General features: G+C 47.8%; 1 protein-coding gene across 1 annotated transcript in view; it reads right to left on the bottom strand.

The window, feature by feature from the left end:
* LOC128707190 (homeobox protein homothorax) overlaps nucleotides 1-18065 on the bottom strand; it is a 159487-nt gene that overhangs the window by 117436 nt on the left and 23986 nt on the right. Inside the window, exon 3 of the mRNA XM_053802139.1 lies at nucleotides 9932-10073. Coding sequence (XP_053658114.1) covers nucleotides 9932-10073 — 142 coding nt within the window. The remainder of the gene's footprint in view (nucleotides 1-9931; nucleotides 10074-18065) is intronic.

Below are 18065 nucleotides of genomic sequence, written 5' to 3'. Positions count from 1 at the left end.
TTATTCTACCTTCCGAACCCGGACTCGAGCAAAGTTTGCTTAAGTTGTTTGTTTGTACAACCGGCTGGCTGGTTGGTCGGTGCAGTGTGAATGTTTTTGTTTTTCGGCACTAATTATTTGTGGTCAAGTGATTAATTTACCTTACTCGGGGGGCTACCAGCGTTTGCTACCAGGAAACGATTTCACGTAACGCATAAATCTTTCCCTCGGTCGCAAACGCACGAAGATTAGGGTGTGCGAACGCTTGCTCTTGCTGCGAACGCAACGGAGAAGCGTTCCTTCAAACTCCTCGAGACGTAACGGAATAAAACTCCAATTAAATGTCATTTGGTGCTTCTCAGACAGAAACAGATTTGCAATCAATGACCTCTGCTTCTCGGCAACGACTGTTACCACATGCAGTTGGGCCAGCTACACATATGGCATATGCGTGACGAATTCGATTTCGATGACCTCATCCAGCTGAATCCAACTCCGACCGTCGGAAAGAAGGTAACAAAAAAGAAAACAATATCTCCCCCTTAGCTCCCGGACCCGTGTGGTCGTCCTTGGCGAATACAAATGAAGCTGAAAGTGCACATTTCCATGCAAGATGTGCAGCAGCAGCAGCAGCAGAGACGGAGCAAAAAAAAGTCCAAAGAAACGCGACCCAGATAACAAAAAAACATCGAGGTAGCCTGTGCCAAATAGCATTGGCCATCCGGTCCTTTGCACGCGGAACTGTTGCTGAACGGAGGACGGATGATTTGACCTGCCACATTTACCTGCTGTGTTACTGTGGTTGCTGTGCAAATCGGCATCTGCAATTGTAGGCTGCAGTTTTGCCCATTTCGATGCCTCCGCTTCTTTGGGTGAAGTTTGAAAGGAAAAGCTAAATCCAACGAAATCTGTTGTCGGCAGCCGGATACACACAGGAGCACACCAGCAGAGAAACGGCATATGGCAGCAGAGGTTTTTTTCCACTCTCTCTCTCTCTCTCTCTCTTTCTCTTCTCTCGGTTTGATTGCGTTTCCAGCACCCCAGCTTGTGTAGCAATCCTATTTTACTACGCCATGGGAACGGACTGGACGAAGAAAGGAACTCTGGGATCCTACAACCCATGTGTTCGGCCATAAGAAATTAATTTGACGTACCAAGATGACCTTCCCTCGGCAGATTTTTTTACAATTCTCAATTCTAATGCTTTCGGGTCTTCCAAATACGATGCAAAACATGCTGTCGGATATGGAATAGAGAAAAACCTGAAAGATGTACAAGATGTGCTGCTAGCGATTGTTGTATGGTTCCCAATTCCTGGAAGACCATCCCTACATGTTAGGAATGTCCAAAACACTTCCAAATCCCAACCTTACGACAGGTTCCAAAGCAACACTCAACTCGGTGCACTGGTTTCGTTTGGGTTTCACTGGAAAAGCTTGAGATCACCAACAGGCCGGAGATCGAATTCATGGTTCTCTCTTTGTGCGCGCTGTGAATGATTAGATTTCTCAAACCAACAATCCCAAAACTACCAACTGGGACATCGGCAAATCGAAAGGACACCGTACGATCTTAACACGAGAAGAATAACGCATGGCATTATGTAGAACGTAAACTATTCCCTAAGCAAAGGAAAAGAGACTTAAAGGAACACGAAGTGACGAACGGGAATGCTTTGGGTGCTTTTGTGTTCTTTATGATGGCTGAAGCTTCATTCCTGCCAGGATTCCTTATGTCCCCCGGATGTGTCACGGCGAGCTGGACATATACGATCGGACACAGAGCGGTGTTCGAGATCTTCTTTTGCGGGTTTCAGTTAGTGATAATGGATTTTTGACACTGCTTTAGATTTTTGGTCACCATTACTGTTTTTATATGATCTGGCAGATTTGCCAGCTTAACAAACTGCTATTTCCTTAAGGGGAACTGTATAAATCCTTGGATTTTTCCTGCATAAGTAAGGGGTATTGAACGGTGTACCACCATCAGGAAGAAACAATTAGACATAAAGAGGCCATCGAACCGATTTTGTTCGCAAAACGATCGTACCATAACGCACATAGAGACCATTACGCAATAATTAAATCAAATGCGTTCGTGTGTACCTTCTACAGCAACCGTTCCGTGTACACTTCCATTTCCAAACTGGAAGGCAAAATCTAGGGAATTCCCCTATGCACAAGTTGCACGGTTTCAGCTTGCGCTGCAGAACAGTTTGAAGAGTGGCAAAAAATGTCTCAAAGAAATAGCGAACAGTAGCGCAGACCAGACCCGACGGCAACGGACTCTGACCCGTCCTGTTCGTTAGCATGTTGTGTTTTTGGCCTAATGCCATCTTGTTTTATTACTGCTACATACTTTTTCACATTACAAAGTATACAAAGCCCGGTTTATTTGGAGTTTTTTTTAATATTTTTTAATCATTTTTTCTTACGCTTGTGCGTAAAAGGGAGCGTGCGAGCAAAAAAGCTAATAGGGAAAATAAGCAAGGGATATTGAGATGGGTTTTTTTTCACTCGTTCGTAAGTTCGTTAGTGGTTCGTTTGTTCGATTTTTGTGCAAAACAACAAAATCAAAAGGTCCCCCTGTTGCATTTGCCAAAACTTCTCGCGCGTTCAGCTCTTTAGCAGCCAAAAAAGCAATCGATCTCACCGGGAGGGCGCAAAAGGATGTTCCCTACATTTCCTCTACACACAACAGGAGGAAGATGGTGGGACAGAGGGGGGGTAGGGGAGATGCTGAAAAATAAAACCATCCGCCGCAGCTTAAGCTGCTTTCATAAGGAAGAATGGAGAGGAAAAAAAAAACAATGAACCAGCCCGGAGAATGAAGCAGTGCGTTTGGGTGATCTTCGCGCGTTCCATTCGCCTAGATCGAAAGCAAAACGAGGCATTACACAAAGGAGGCAACAACAGCAACAACAAAAAACTGTAACAAAAACTTAAATGAAACGAAACGAAAACCAAACCCAAGAGCAGGAAAATAATGAAATTCCTAAAAAGGCTAGTCTGCGGCACACGAATGTCCCAAAATCCCGATACAAACACACACCAGCAATGTCACCCCGTGGATTGTTGTAGCGTTTTTTGTGTATTTCTTTCTTCGGCCAACACCACACACTGCCGGTCCCAAGAAGGTCTGCCTAAAAAGGGGGAAAAAACACAGTGCCAATCCTAGACCCATCCTGTACGTCGAAGAGTCTATGCTCGAAGCAAAAAAAAAACCCTTAAGGAGGTCCCTAATGCTAACACCCCGTGCGATCAACGATCATCGAGGAAAAAGATCGCCCCGGAGGAAAGTGAAAAGCGGCAGAACGAAACGGAGCCCTCCGGTGCGCTGCGGGAACCGGCCCGGGCTGTCATTTGGCTGTTTGCACATGATGCAGCCAGTCAGCCAGCCTGCCGAGCGGGTTAGGGCCTTTCTTTTACAAATTGGAACCCCCTCGGGTTGATCGAAAGGGTCGCGTCCCTAGCGCAACGGATTTCATTTGCCGGCAATAGGAAGGATGGAACAGATAGTTCCAAACCATCAGGGCCTAACGTACGTGGATCACAAGGCGAAGGTCGTTGTTGTTGATTTGGAAGAGCTTAAAATGCGTTTGTCTAAGAGAGAAAGAGCTCTGAAGCTCCTTCTCTCTCTCTCTTTCAAAACTTAAGGGCAGGTAGAAATAATCGAATAGGAAAATGAAAATTATGTAGCTAAACCACTAGACTTAAACGGGCCACAGAACAACATAACTCAGTGACGCACGCAGCCCAAGATATCTAGCAACCCAAGGTCGCATCGACCATCAGTGAAGTGAAACATACACACTCCAAAGTGCTCCTCTAGCTCCCTTTATGTGTTCCCTCCCTTTTCCACATTTCGCCAGTGAAAATGATGGACCAGAACTAGGAAGAAAGCAGAGCAGAAAGAAATAGGGTTCGGTGTGGTACCGGGCCGATCCGACATAATGAATAAGAGCAAAATTGAAAGTCTCTTTTGATCACATAATTGTAATCTTCGATATTTTCCCCCTTTCTGTGTTCCCATTGTGTGCCAAGGGCCCGAAAGCCGTACCGCGCATCGCACACGCCTCTTCGCTGCTCGAATCTTCGTCGTCACGATCACGGGTCCAAGAATTCAGACCTTTTCAGTGGAAGGTGTTGTGTTATTTCTCCCGCTCACTGATCCCATCTGTGTTCTCCGTTCCCCTCCTCGTTCATGCCTTCGCCTCTGTGCCAAGTCTTCCCAGGGGGTTATTCCTTTTTCTCTACGCATCCATAATGGAAAGTGTTCAGTTTGTGGTGGATGCGTGTACAGCATGCCATGTACACCGTACGTTCCATTTTCTATCCACCCTGTTCGGGCTAGATTCCTGCGGCCCTTTTGCCGTTTGCGTAGGGCTCACGAGTTGGGTCACGACGGTATAAGCTCGTCTCTTCCACCTTGATCGTCTTGATCCACCAACCCTGAGGAGCACATTGAGAAGATACCAACCATTACCGGGGCGAATCCTTCTAGTTTTGAGGTACGGTAACGTAAGCGCGAATGTACCGGATCAGCCAGAAACATATGCTCTTGGTTGTGTTTCTATTTACCCCCGAGGGCCTTTGTTCAGATGATCATCTGCGCGGTGGAATTTGATCCAGCGCAATCTTGGAGCGGTTCTGTGTGACCCCGGGTGTGCGGTAACGTAATGCGTAACGTACTACGGCCGACACTAGACACACTACAAATCATCAAGACACTCACCAACACAGAAAAATGTCGTATACAACACTTCGAATGCGAATTCCAACCGATCGTGGTGATAGTAAATTAGAATTCCGCCTTTAAGATACAGATTTCTAACCGAAATGGATGCATCGCTCAAGGCAATCGGTGATCAGCGGTTGAGAGACTGATCAACCCACAAAGTATGACCTTAATCAAATGCACCACTCGGACCCGTACTCGATTAGCTCACACACTTCACTGTGATCGTGAAAATAACCTTCGACATCATCTTAAATTTCAAACATCTTTTGGTTCCGACTCCAACTCCGACCGAATTTCGTGCTCGTTTTGCTCTTTTTGAATCTTCTCTTTGTCTTATGTTGCCACTATCATTGTGTACATGTGTGTGTGCTTTTTTTATGGTGCGTTCAAGCGTAAAGTTTATTCTATTTTTATCTCTTATTTCATTTTTGCTGTTTCTGCCTTTTATGTGTGCCCTTCCCTTTTGCGTTGGTTGGATACGAAAACCCATCCGTGCATTGATCACTTTAACCGACCGAACAAAACCAAAAACCAAAACGGCATTAAAATATCGTCCCGCTTTGCAAAGAACGATTCGCTTTTTTATTCCGCAACATACCAAAGAAATTGAAAAAAACCCGACTCACACACAACAGCATCCCAACGTACTGCAAATGGCTCACGAATGGACGGAACCCGGCTGAGGGTTACCGAGGGAGCATTTATACGTTCGCTCAGTCTCGGTTTCGGCTAAGCTGACGGTCCAAACATTTCTAACTAGCAACCTCTGGATGCTGTGGCGGGTCCTCTACCCTGCTAACAAGCAGAACGGGCGAAAAACGGGTGTAACAAGAGAAAAAAAAACTCTGCAACAATCACAACAGAGCGCAAAACAGTGAAGAAAGAAAATAAGTTTCCGACTACAACAACAACAACGAAATAACTCCAAAAAAGTCCGTACGAACCGAAAGGTTTTCGCTGCTGTTGCCCATAAAAACCTAAACACGGCCAGAAACAGAAGGTGAAGATCAACAAACCAAAGCGAAGAATGTGTGTTAAGCTTGAAAAACGCATCAAGAAGAAAATCAGATTAGTGTCATCTGGAAGAAATTTTATTTCGTTCCGTTTTCTTTAACCGTCTCGTTTACCATGTTATGCCTGGTTTTTGTGGTCTTCCGCCACTTGGACTTCCTTGGCTTTGTAAAATTCCAGCGCGGAATGTTCCTCGGTGGGTATCCTCAAAACGATGCCTCGTAAACGGTGGGTGGATCATCGAATGATCGGTAGGCAGCAAGAGCAATACATTTGCGTCTAATGCCGCTTAGAATGTGTTCGCCTGAAGAATGGCCCTGGTTGCGTCTTTGCAATGGAATCGACAACCTGAAGATCTGTACCATCGACATCATAATTCTGATGAAACACTCGTAGCGTCCCGAAACGTCCCAACGTGTGCTGTGAGGTTTTCGACAGTTGGAGTAAAAGCGATTCAAAAGGCCTGCGAACAGGCGAGACGAACCTTTTTGATATCAAATGAACCCGCCAAATATGCAGATGAACCTGGCCATGCTGCTAGATCGTAATGAAAACGAAATTTGATGATATCTTTTGATTGAAAATAACTTAAGTGCAGACCAAGCCTATAATTATCGCTTGCGGTCATTTGGAGTTTCTTTTGCTAAACGAAACGTTCGATGAATCATTGAAGGATGATGAGGAGAAAAACGATCCAACTGTAAGGCGTGAGTAGACAGCAAAACGGACAGCCAGGGGAAGATTGTTAAAATGACTCGCAAGGTAGTTTTATTTGATTTGTTCAGTTTGGCACCTGCCAGCACGAGATCTTCACAATTTATCCTTTTGCGTGTGGTAGAGCAATATTGTACGATTGTAGTCTTGAGTCCTATGAGTAACAGAAATCCACGACAAGGTATGGATGAGCTTGGTACTTTCGAAAGAGGACAATTACACCAACAAACGCTTATTCGCACATCAGCAGTACAATACTCAACTCCATCAGCTACAGAAAACCTGCCGTTCCAGCCAAGCACGGACCCCGCAGAAAGGAATGGGTCATCAACAAAATTTACATTTTTGTCCAGTCACGCAGTCGTGCCTGCCAGGGCCGAAAGAAAAACGGGAGCAAAAACCGCCCCAAAAATTGTAAACCTGACCTGCAGTTGGTGTCGCGATCGTACCCTAAAGAGGTGAAGCCTCACGGTAGTGATGTGTCCTCCCGTTATCTTGATGCTGAACATCATGATCCGCTACAGTTTTTTTGCGTACTGCTTCGTCCCCACAGAGGTCCAGCACTGTGGAATGTGTGGCTGTGGAATTCGCGAAATACGCGCAACACAACAATAGTCGCCCAGACGGCGTTGAACAATGCACACATTGTGTTATCGATTTTCGGTTCCTCCTGGCTCGTCTGTTCTGGAAATGATGTGGGCTGTGCCGAGGTAAACACCTTCCGACAGGCCGTCTACATCCATCCATCTGTCCCTTCCGACCGGGTCAGTGTAATGCAAGACTCTTTAAAGCACATAAAAGACAAGCAGCCATCGCCGGGTGTGTAGGGATCGAGTTCCAAAGCGTGACGACGAGGCCCATCTGCGGTTACGATGAGTGTCGTCTAGTGATTTTTGTGTTGTTTTTCTGCCATGTATCTTCAAAAACTGGAAGGTAAATTTCGGTTTTACCTTATTACTTGGGTCGTCTTTATTAGACGGTCAACATGCGTTCCAAATGCGCCGAGACAGTGGCGTGGGCGCTCTTACGCCCATCTCGAACCCGTCTCGGATGCTGCTCTGATGACGCAGCCAGAGTGCTAGCGGGCGAACGAAATAAATAACAAAATAACATCAACATCGGTAATGACCCGGACAGTACGATGGCCAGAGATACCCACACCTCGTCATGTCTTCTTTGCTGTTGCTGCTTCTCGGCAAAACCCCGGGGGATTGATTACGGTCAGACTAGAAATGACCTAGAATCAATCAATATTCCCACCTCTTGTGTTCGTTATCCCCCATTAGGACTGTAAAGCGAGCCCTCTCGAGTATCAACCCATCGGTCATTCTGGATCTACTCGGGGTTCTTCCTGGACAGGATACGGACACAAACTATCACTGTAAAAAACACAAAACGAACAACCAATTTCGTAGAGCACCAAAGCGAATCTTGGGGGAACTGCGTTCTATAGAATGTCCTGTGGGGCGGAGTGGCGAGATATTCACAACCACGACTTCTTCACTGCAGCAGGTCGCAAAGGACCTGATATCGACCAAATATCCAACCATACACACACACACACACCAAGGTTCCGAATCTCGGCACGGCAAGAGTCGGCGCGCTAAGACAGTCGACACGACGGGAATCGGGCAGATAGCACACGCCTTGCCACCTTTTTTACAGCCTCTTAAAACGGCCATAAAGTTGTCCGAATGCCGCGCGCACGCTCGCGTTTTATCGCCCTCGCTCTGCCTGATCTGGTTCGTCTGTATCCCTGGTCTCTCGCTCTCTTCCAGACCACGGCCACGACGAGACCGGGAGTTAAGATTTTCCGGGACCGGTTATGGTTTTCCCCCCTGGTGCACACAAAATACGATTCATACACACACACACACATACCCGCGGAGACAACGGCGATGGAATCAAGAGTGCTCTCAGGGACACGTCGATTTGAGGAATGACATAAAATGTTGAATGATCTTCCTCGCCATCGGGGTGTTTCTCGGGTGTCTTGGGAATGATGTGGATTCGGTACGGTACCGACCCTGCATCGCACACCTCCACGCCGTTGCCTTGTCCCGCCTGCCGATCGTTAAACTGGGCCCGCACATTTTAATGACTTTCGCGCTCCGTCCGCCAGTCTTGCCGCAGCTGTTTATTGGGGGAACTTTCGGGAACCCCGTGCACACACACACACTCTCTGTGAATGAACCGAGCGCAAACGAGTTGTCGAGTCGTGCCGTGGTTGTTGGAAGGCTGCAACAGCGGGGAGCTGCGGATGGTGGGACGCGACCTTGCGCTTTTTTCATTTGCCGTGCACAAAACCAGGCGCACGCCGGGGTAAGCGACGCGTTACGCTATGGCACCACTTAAGCATTCCGGTGTCGCCAAAAGTGCGATCTCACTCGGATCGGAGGAACGTCGCGGCTGTTTGCCGCTTCCCGTGCTAACGCGCCACGATACAGCGCGCCCAGACGGAACGCACGTGTTGGTGTGCGTGAAAATCCATCTCACTTACGCAGGGCGCGCCAGGAAATGGGTAAATGGATTTTAAAAGAAAACAAAGCACGCAAGAAGATGCACCGTGCAGAGTTCGCGGCAGCTCGCACGGAATTCTAGTGGGTTGCATAAAAACCGTTAATTAATCGACTTTCGCGCGGCTCACAAACGCAAATAAACGCCCGAACTGCATGGTTTGACACGAGCATGGGGAACCCTGGGAGTGCACGAAGGAACATCACACCAGGGCAGCGTATCCAATTCCCTTCGCCCTACCAACGCCATGCCCATGGTGGAGTGTTTTCGGGATGGCCTCCCATCAAGACGCCACATCATCTCGGGCCGTGGCGTGAAAAGGTCATCCAAAAGGCAAAGTCGCGATGGTGTACCGAGAGCAATGCCGTGTTAGTTGTTGCCCCGCTCTGCTCGCTATAGTTAGCAGCCGGGCATGCCTGGCTGGCGCTGAGCATGGGGTTTTGGCGAAGACCTGCAGGCCTGCTGCTAACAAATGACAAACAAACGACGTGGCCAAACGGGAGACGGTGTGACGAAGGACCCCACGGCCATCAATTTCAAGCTGCGATACGACCATCGGTTGATTATGAATGATCGATCGTTTCTGCTTCTTTTCACACGATCATCCTGCTGGTTGGAGGTTGGTTGGGTGCCTTTCTTCTCCCATTGTGTGTGAGTGCTCTCGTGATCGTGGGATGCATTAAGCATTACTTTGTTGATCGGCAATCAACGGGGACCTCCCTCTGGGTAAGCACCTCATATGGTTCTTCGCCCGTGACTTTGATTAATATCACACTGCCCCAAAACAACACAAACACGCACACGACTCCCGGAAAGCGGCGGTGCTAAACATCATGTCGGAGCACCACAATGCCCCGGTGTGGTCAGCAGAATGCATTCCACTAGACATCGTCGCTACAGAATTCTCATCAACCGAACAGGAGACCACAATTGTTTGCGGCAACGATGCTTAACGTAAAACCGTACGTACCTGTTTGCTGAATACAGCAACATCTTCGCTAAAGGAGTCTGACGAACAAACGTCACCACCGGCCACGCCCGGTTCTCGAGGGGTGCAGGTTGCTAGTTCACACTTTTCGAAGATTAGTGCCAACAGCGGGAATAGCGGGTGTCTATGGAAGAGAGAGAGAGAGAGAAAAAGCATAAGGTGAGTAACATACATCATTAACATACAGTCCGAGGCCGAAAGGATCGCCCGCATTTTCCATTTTCATTAGGAAGGAAATTCATTTGTAGCGCGATAAAACTGTTTTGTCACTCCCGCTGTACGGTCAAGCTCGAGTTCATCCGCGCGATTTGTACCTCGTCAATACCCCACGTCCACTAATGCCGCATGTAATTTCGGGTGCCGCACTAATGTTGTATTAAAAATATGCCTCGTAATCGGCGCTTCGGTGTCGGAGTGCGCTCGACAACCAGACCGGAAGACGACCAAATATATGCGTTTCGTGTGCTGTCCAAGCGAACGAGTTGGAAAACTCAGCGAAAGTGGATTAATGTACGTATCGTGTGTGGAGGCAGAACAGAAGAAATCTATTCCCCCATTTCCACGCAATGTGTGTTTGCTTTCCGATTGCCGTGTTGGGTTGCCGTGCCAAGTCATAAAGCAATCCGAACAAGCGAACAACCCGTCAGCCCGCGTGAGCTATGGAGATCAACAATCAAAATAACCACCGTCAAATGTATCCACCGTTTTGGGTGGGTTCTCCCAGGGAAACCACACGCAGTACGGGGAAAGGCAATGTCATTAGGAGTTTATGCGTTTGACAAATGTTGAATCACGTCCCTTCTATCAAAAACGCGCACCACGGTGGAGTAGGCCCGAAAACTTTCGGAAGTCGTTCGGTTTCTGTTTACTATTCCACTTGCGTCCTTCCCTGGTGATACACTGCCATGTTCCTCCCTACAGAGATTGCTAGGAAGCTAGAATGTTCCTAAAAACACACACACACACACATTGGAGAACGGTAACGAAAAAGTCATTCCCCCCAGACGTATATCGCTCACCTCAGAGTAAAGGGCTGCGTTCAGGGTGCTGTGTTTACTTATTTGTACTACTTTCCATTATTTTTCTCTCGGCCCAACACCACCGCGTGTGGTGTGCCTTATCTAACTCCATTTATTCATCGCACACGCGGTACAGTACGGAAAGTTCGGGGTTCTAGCATATTTGGAACAATTTAAGACATTATGGCGCGATGTATTGGGTTTCGGTCGACATGAGGGTACCGGGACTTTGGAATAGATAGCATGCAGGGTGATATTGACTTGCCTACAATGCGTTAACACCACGCGCCTTCCGGAGGTAACGAAGGGTCACTGATTTATCCAGGTGCTTCACCACGATAAAATGATACACGCGATCGTTCTGCAATGAATTCTCCAACATAACTCCATCACAATTCCACACTGAATGCTTTCCCGACCCAACTTTTCGCGCTCACAATCGTGCCCAAAATTCTTATTTTTCCCTTTCGCGACACCGTAAACAAGAGTAGAAGAAAGATGTTTGCGATAAAACCCTCAATAAAAGCCAAGTGGAACCAGGCCCGAACCGAAGTGTTCTGAAAGTGCTTTTCCTTCCACGTGCTGTCACACTTCAAAGCGGGTCAGCAAATCGGAATCTGTGCGGGTGAGATTCCGCATTCGTGCTCCGAATGCGATCCCCATGAGCAAACCCATGTTTGGTCTTATTCATGTGATGGATTTATTTAAACGGGTGTGATAAGCATCTCGCCTCTTTCAGATGTTCGCCTTTATGCTTCACCGTCACCGTGGTGTGTGCTCGTGCCGAGAGATCGTGTCGAAGGATGACGAGTGGTAATGGTTCGTTTCCCCGGCTTTGAACGTCTCCGTTGTTGCGTTTTTTTTCCAAAAAAAAAAAAACGCCGTGGTAACAGCATCCTTTCAGGTGTTACACAATGTTGGAAGTTGTGCTGGAAAGTGCATGAAAACATTCCAGCGCAAAAGGAGACAAACCCTTCACCAGAAAAAGGAAACAGATTGCGGCATTTGATGGACAAAGTGACACAGCATCCGTCACCATGTGGGGTATGAGTACGCTTCGGAATTTCAGCCCAGGGTGACTAAGTCCGGCTTTGGTGACACGGCCGTCGCCTCAAGGTGCTGCTGCCCTGAGCGGATTCGTCAAGAATCTTGCTCTTAGCTTGGTGAGTTCCGCACAAAGCTTCGTCGGTTACCTCGGGTGGCCCGGTCCGCCACACCGTGCAGCTTGATGTCTATATCGAATGTTTACTCCACCAAACCAAGCAGCGCATTTGCACGTGAGCATGCAATTGTGTGGAGGCACTCAAGTTCCACTACTAGCTGCACACATTTTGTGGTCAATGGGGACCTCCAGCTTCTGGAGTGGAATTTTAGTAACGGGGGAGGCAAAACAACAACGAAAAAAAAGGCAAGAACACTAATCTTCGTATTGCTCCGCTTGTGCACCGTTGCGTGGGCAGCACAAGCCCCGTCTAGCAACCACATTATTACGGTGTGTACATGTCGAACGTTGTTTAGTGTAGATAAACAAACCGAACGAAACAGAGCAGACTCCGGCAGCTTGAAGCGCGGGCTCCAGCAATCCGCCGGCTCAGATATGCAGAACCGACGAGCTCATCGCGTTCTCCGCCACAAGGGTGCTTGTGGTTGTATAAGGCGATCTTCACTACATCCCACACGCAAGTAAACACATGCCGAATGCACCTCGGTATGCACTGGAGCACAGCGCAGGCGGTGGACAAGTCTAGTGGCAGCTTCTTAACCAGCTCTCCGGAGAGAAAGAAAAACTGAGCAGCCAACGTGAAGTCGGTGCCCTGTGGTACAGCACGACCCGTTGTGGCATCGTTTCACTTCCGCAGGAGGTCACAACCATCCGTGGCGTCGTCTGCTACACCCCAAAAAAAGAAAAAAAAAAACGGGCCACAAATCCTACCGACGGGGGCCATGCGTTTGGGAATGAGCAACCGTGGTACGGGCGACGACACCGACGCCAGCGTACGTAAATATTTTGATAATGTCACTAAATATTGTACCGCATCCGCACAACCGTGCCCACGGGAATTGTTTATATAATTTGTACGATATTTTACCAACGTATGTTTGTCCAACAATCCGAACAGAAGTGCAGCGGTGCATGGGTATTCGGAGCACGCGGAGAATGCCGTTCAGCCACGGCCTAGACTGCGCACAGCAGCGGCGAGAGCATCCTACGACCGGCTGTTATTGCATTATTTGCACCATTTTGGAGCATCGCAAAAATCAAATAAACTACTTCTTGCACTATCCAAGCAAACGCTACTTGACCGTTTCCTGTGCAATGCAGAGCACATATCCTTTCCGAATGTCTCATCCTGCATCGTAAGACGCTCTATGTCTACCGATCCGGACTGCCACATTTGCCTACGCGGTAGGGAAAGATTTTGTTTGAAAAATCATCCACATCTGCAGCCACGGCCAACCAACGCAAGGAAAGGAAAAGTAAGTACGCATGACTGGAGTGTTGTTGTTGAAGCGCTGAAAAAATAAAACGCAACCCGTGCACATACGCGCCCCGGGTCTTGGTGCACATACGTCAGTGGAAAGTGTTCTGTAAATATACACAGTGCAACCCATCGAACCGTTCCCCTGAATGCACTGGAGAATCTTTCTTTTGCTTATGCTTTCTTCCCTTGCCAGCGGATGCATCTGATCCGGCGAGATCATCGGAAAGACATTGGAAGCAACAGCAGCCGCTTGAGCGCGAAGACATCACCAATATGTCCTTGCGTTGCCGGTACATCCGGGTCAGGAGTGAGGCAACTAGGGGGGGGGGGGAGGGGGGGGGTGGGGGCATCGGAACGGAAGCAGCTCGTTGTTATCCACCCCCGGATTGCTGATCTTGCCCGACTTGACGATGTTATTGTACTCCTCCTCTGGGTCGCGTTCCACTGTGCACACATTCGGGAGGCAGCTGCACGGGTAAGTAGCAATCGGTAGCTCCAGGCTCTGCCACGACAGGGGAAAGATTCATCCCATACGTATGCGTACACCGCAAGCCGACCAGAGTGGAGGTTTCCGTTTTGTCGTTCTTCCACTCTTTTATTGCTGCATTTTATTAGCCTTCTCAGTTTCTTCGCCTGTCACTCGGGCTGAGCGCAAACCCAGTGAATCACGCGCCTAACGAGATGCACCGCGAGATGGGTGGAAGGTGTAAATAAAACGTAGCAGTAACAAGAAAAAAGAGGAAATTAAATCCGAAATTGCTTCGCCAATGTACTGTCCAACACCTTCGACGCGCGTTGCCTTCACCACTGGATTAACTGTCATCTTCGTCAAGCTGTCCTTATGGCAGTTCGATGCAAATAGACACACTCGCCCCGGATCACTCGTATGCAATGAGGGTTTTGTTTTTGCTAATTTTTGCTACAGGATTACGCACCGACGCGACACGGTACGGTGAATAGATCTTCACGACGAGTACCTTTTGCGAAAACGGAAGACGCGGGTAACGTCAGCACACAAAGAACAGCAGCTTGGCGAGTGCAATCGTCTTTTGCGCGTGAACTTTGGACGCGGTTCGTTCGCGATCATTCGTTCCACGATCACGCACACCATGTAAACGGTACGATCATTGCAGGCCCGGGTGCATGATGCACATCTTCCACACGCAACGCACAAAGTCGCGATTGCCGTTCTTGTTCGCCATCATCTTCAGGTCTTCAGAACCTCCAGAACCATTTGGGAATGAAGTCGATGGAAACCTTGTCACAAACATCGACCAGGGATGGGACTGGACATCGGAGGAATGATCTCGCGGCAAGATGAAATTTTTGTCCCACCTCCTGCTACCAACTTTCGCCCAACAAACAACGCACACAGCCACACAGCTGACATGGTCCAGAATCGAACGGGAAGACTCGCGATGTTGATGCCCTGATGATCGTTTATTCCGTTCAACCCCAAAAATGCTACTCTTCTCACCCTTTACACCAATGTTGCAGTGCCGCGAAATGCCACTTAATGGGAAAAGATCAACACATTCGGGTTTGCCGTCCAGCCCGTCAGCATCATCCTCATCGCATCGCTTTTCCACTGCGAACCGAGCTGGTAGACAACAAGGTTGCTGTCATACATAAAGTATGAATTTTTAATGAAACAGAATTGCATTTTGGCATTTAAAATGACTGCAACGGACTCAGTTTCGTTTTGCACATTCTGGCACATCTATACCGTACGCGCTCCCGGAACCGGTTACCGGTTCCACGGTGGGGAAGGAGTGGTGGGGAGCGGTGAGGGAATCCGTTTGGAGTGATTTGAATTGCTGCAATCCTTTCCTCGCCGTTTGCCGACCGTTGTCGCCTCCAGGCCTTGTGGCCGGTTCCTAGCCCCGGGTGGCGGGGGAAGCATCACTTGTCACCGTGAGACGACCATCGACTGCACCGGAAATGCAGCACCGAGTGAATGAAATATGCCAGAGTTGACGTCGAAGGCTCCCCGACCGTCATGTTCTCACGGAGTCCGTCGTCGAACCGAAATAAATGCGATCGCAGGCTTAACGGGACGACGATTAATTCCAGATTAATGACTTGTTCGTCGCATTCGGTCGGTGCAGCATGCGGATACCGTGCTGGCGAGCGTGCGAGCCAGGGGAAAACGACATTCTTCATTTAACGATCGAATAAAACTCCGCCATCGATCCGGCAATCAAATGGCATAGAAGATGAGATGACGAAACGGGCCATCCGCAGCATCGACGGGACCGGAGTTTTGCGGAGTTTGATAAAGTTGTCCAACCAGTGGCTCGGCAAAACCCGGGATGAACATATACATCAAATAGGTACATCCGTTCTTGTGCTTGTTAATTAGATCCACAGGGGCTATAAAAAGCAGGCGAACATCAAATGTCAAATTAAAAATGGAACACGGTTTTTGTCGTATTTTACAACTGTTCCTAGTGATGTTTACGCGGGTCGAATGCATCTTTAATGCGCGTGGCATCGTTTCGATGGTCGTTTGTGTGTCATGTGTACGTGACGTGGGGTTTATATCCCACACACCATGAGTTTATGATGTTTTAAACGACTTATCGAACCGGTACGTATTTATTTGCGCCGATTGCACATTTCCCCGGCCGTTATTGCACTCGTCAATATTTGTCAATTGGGATGGAGAATGCAAATATTAATAACATCCAACGGATGGAGCACCATTTTCGCTGTTTCATTTGTTTACCCTTTATTTAAATCAACAACTTTCTTTGATTGGTTTTGGTTAAATATACACCTCCGAACAGGGATTTATCAATATTCATTCAGTCGTAGAATGATGCATTAGTGCATCGGGGGAAGGTAAACAAGCGAACAGAAATACAGCAATTAGATATGTCATTTAATCATACCGCATTACGGCTTATCATTTCACATTGTCGCAGGTGTCGTGGAGAAATAATTTGTAAAACACTCACACTCCTCGCACCCATGCAACTCCTACCTCCCGCACATCCATTCCATCATACCCCATCATTTATCCATCAATGTTCTAATGACTTTCACAGCGCGTTCGCTTCCTAATCGTTTCCGATGCGGTGGGAGTGTTGTGTGCATTAAAAGTGTACAAATTAAAAGATCACTTCCGTTCGTGTGGACACAACGGGCACACCTTTCCTCTCTCCCTTGGCCACCTTCCCGGAACGCCCAGCACTTAATCAATTTCCATCCGACTCAAACAGCAGTTACGGTTCCGAGGGCTGGCAGGGGTGTAGGGTTTAGAGAGAGAGAAAGAGAGAGAAGGAGAGAAAGAGAGTAGAGCATAAAATAAAGAAAAAAGCCCCCCTAAACTAAACACTGCTCTTCAAAGCGACCAAATGTTCGAAAACCGAACATTGAAACAAAAAAAAAACCACACAAGCAAACAAAAAATAGAATACACACTCTCTCAACCACAACCACGTACGCGGCTCGTTCGGGGGTGTGCTGGTTTTCGATTATAATGTGTATAATAAAATGCTGCGGTAGCGATCGGATGATCAGATTGTGTGCAGCCACACGCGCACTAATGGGATAATAACGGCTTGCAACTGGCCCACACATCGCCCCACTCACCGTCACCCTCGCCTTTGGGACAAATTGTGGTGGCGTTTGCGTTGTATTCCATTCTCCCCAGAAGAACCTTTCCCTCCATGTCTTTCCTTGAAGCCACCCACCCAAACCGGACAACCAAAATACTTATCGGGCATAATTATCCCTTTCGCACCCGAAAAAAGGACCTCAACAGTTCGGAGGGTACCAGGAACTAACGAAACAATCAATATGCAACCCAGCGAACCGACACACATTTGTCCCTTCAGTTCCATCTGGGACACGATCGACAAAAACAACCCACAAATGGAAACCAAGTGTGTCACACACATGTGGGGGAAAGCAAAGTCTTGAAGAGTTTTGGGTCCTTTTTGATGGGATGTTGAATAATTCAAAACCTACAAATGGGCTCAAACCATCTGTGCTGGAACAAGAATAAAGAATACATCATATCTTTCAGTAAGGTCGACACGATCTGTGGGATGATCTTCGGTTTTGCCCAAAACTTAAGGAGAGCAGCTAAATCAGGATTGCGAGTAAGTGTACCGAAAAATAGGCGGATAAACCGATCCAGAACTAGTAATTAAGCTTAATAGATTGATCACAGTTTAAATTTATTGTTCACGGTGTGTCCACCGTGCGACTGATGTGCATAATGGTGGTCCCTCCACACTCATGCATTCCAGAGTTGTCAATAACGAACACCACGCACAACATGAATGAATGAATTGGATGGAATCTGAAAGAGAGCCCAATTTAATAGGTGTTATTACGCAATTTCATAATCATCATAATTAGCTGGCGTGTTGCAATTTGTTATGACCGTTGCAAACACACACCCTTTGAAACAAAAAAGCACCAAAAGCGATCAAACTGAAACGGTCCACCGTTTTTGGGTTTTGATCCGTCCAAGAAAAACTAATCGGATTCATCCTTGATCGTCGTTTATCGCTCGGTTTCTTAACTTAGGGCTGCTTCACCCTCCCCCAAAATCCCCCCCAAGGAGAAGGAACAGAATCGGATTGCAGATCATTTGGGGGG

Source organism: Anopheles marshallii, chromosome 2 (genome assembly GCF_943734725.1).
Source record: "Anopheles marshallii chromosome 2, idAnoMarsDA_429_01, whole genome shotgun sequence".
Classification (NCBI taxonomy): Eukaryota; Metazoa; Arthropoda; class Insecta; order Diptera; family Culicidae; genus Anopheles; species Anopheles marshallii.
Note: the sequence above shows the minus strand (reverse complement) of the source record. Positions and strands in the feature narration are given on the sequence as shown.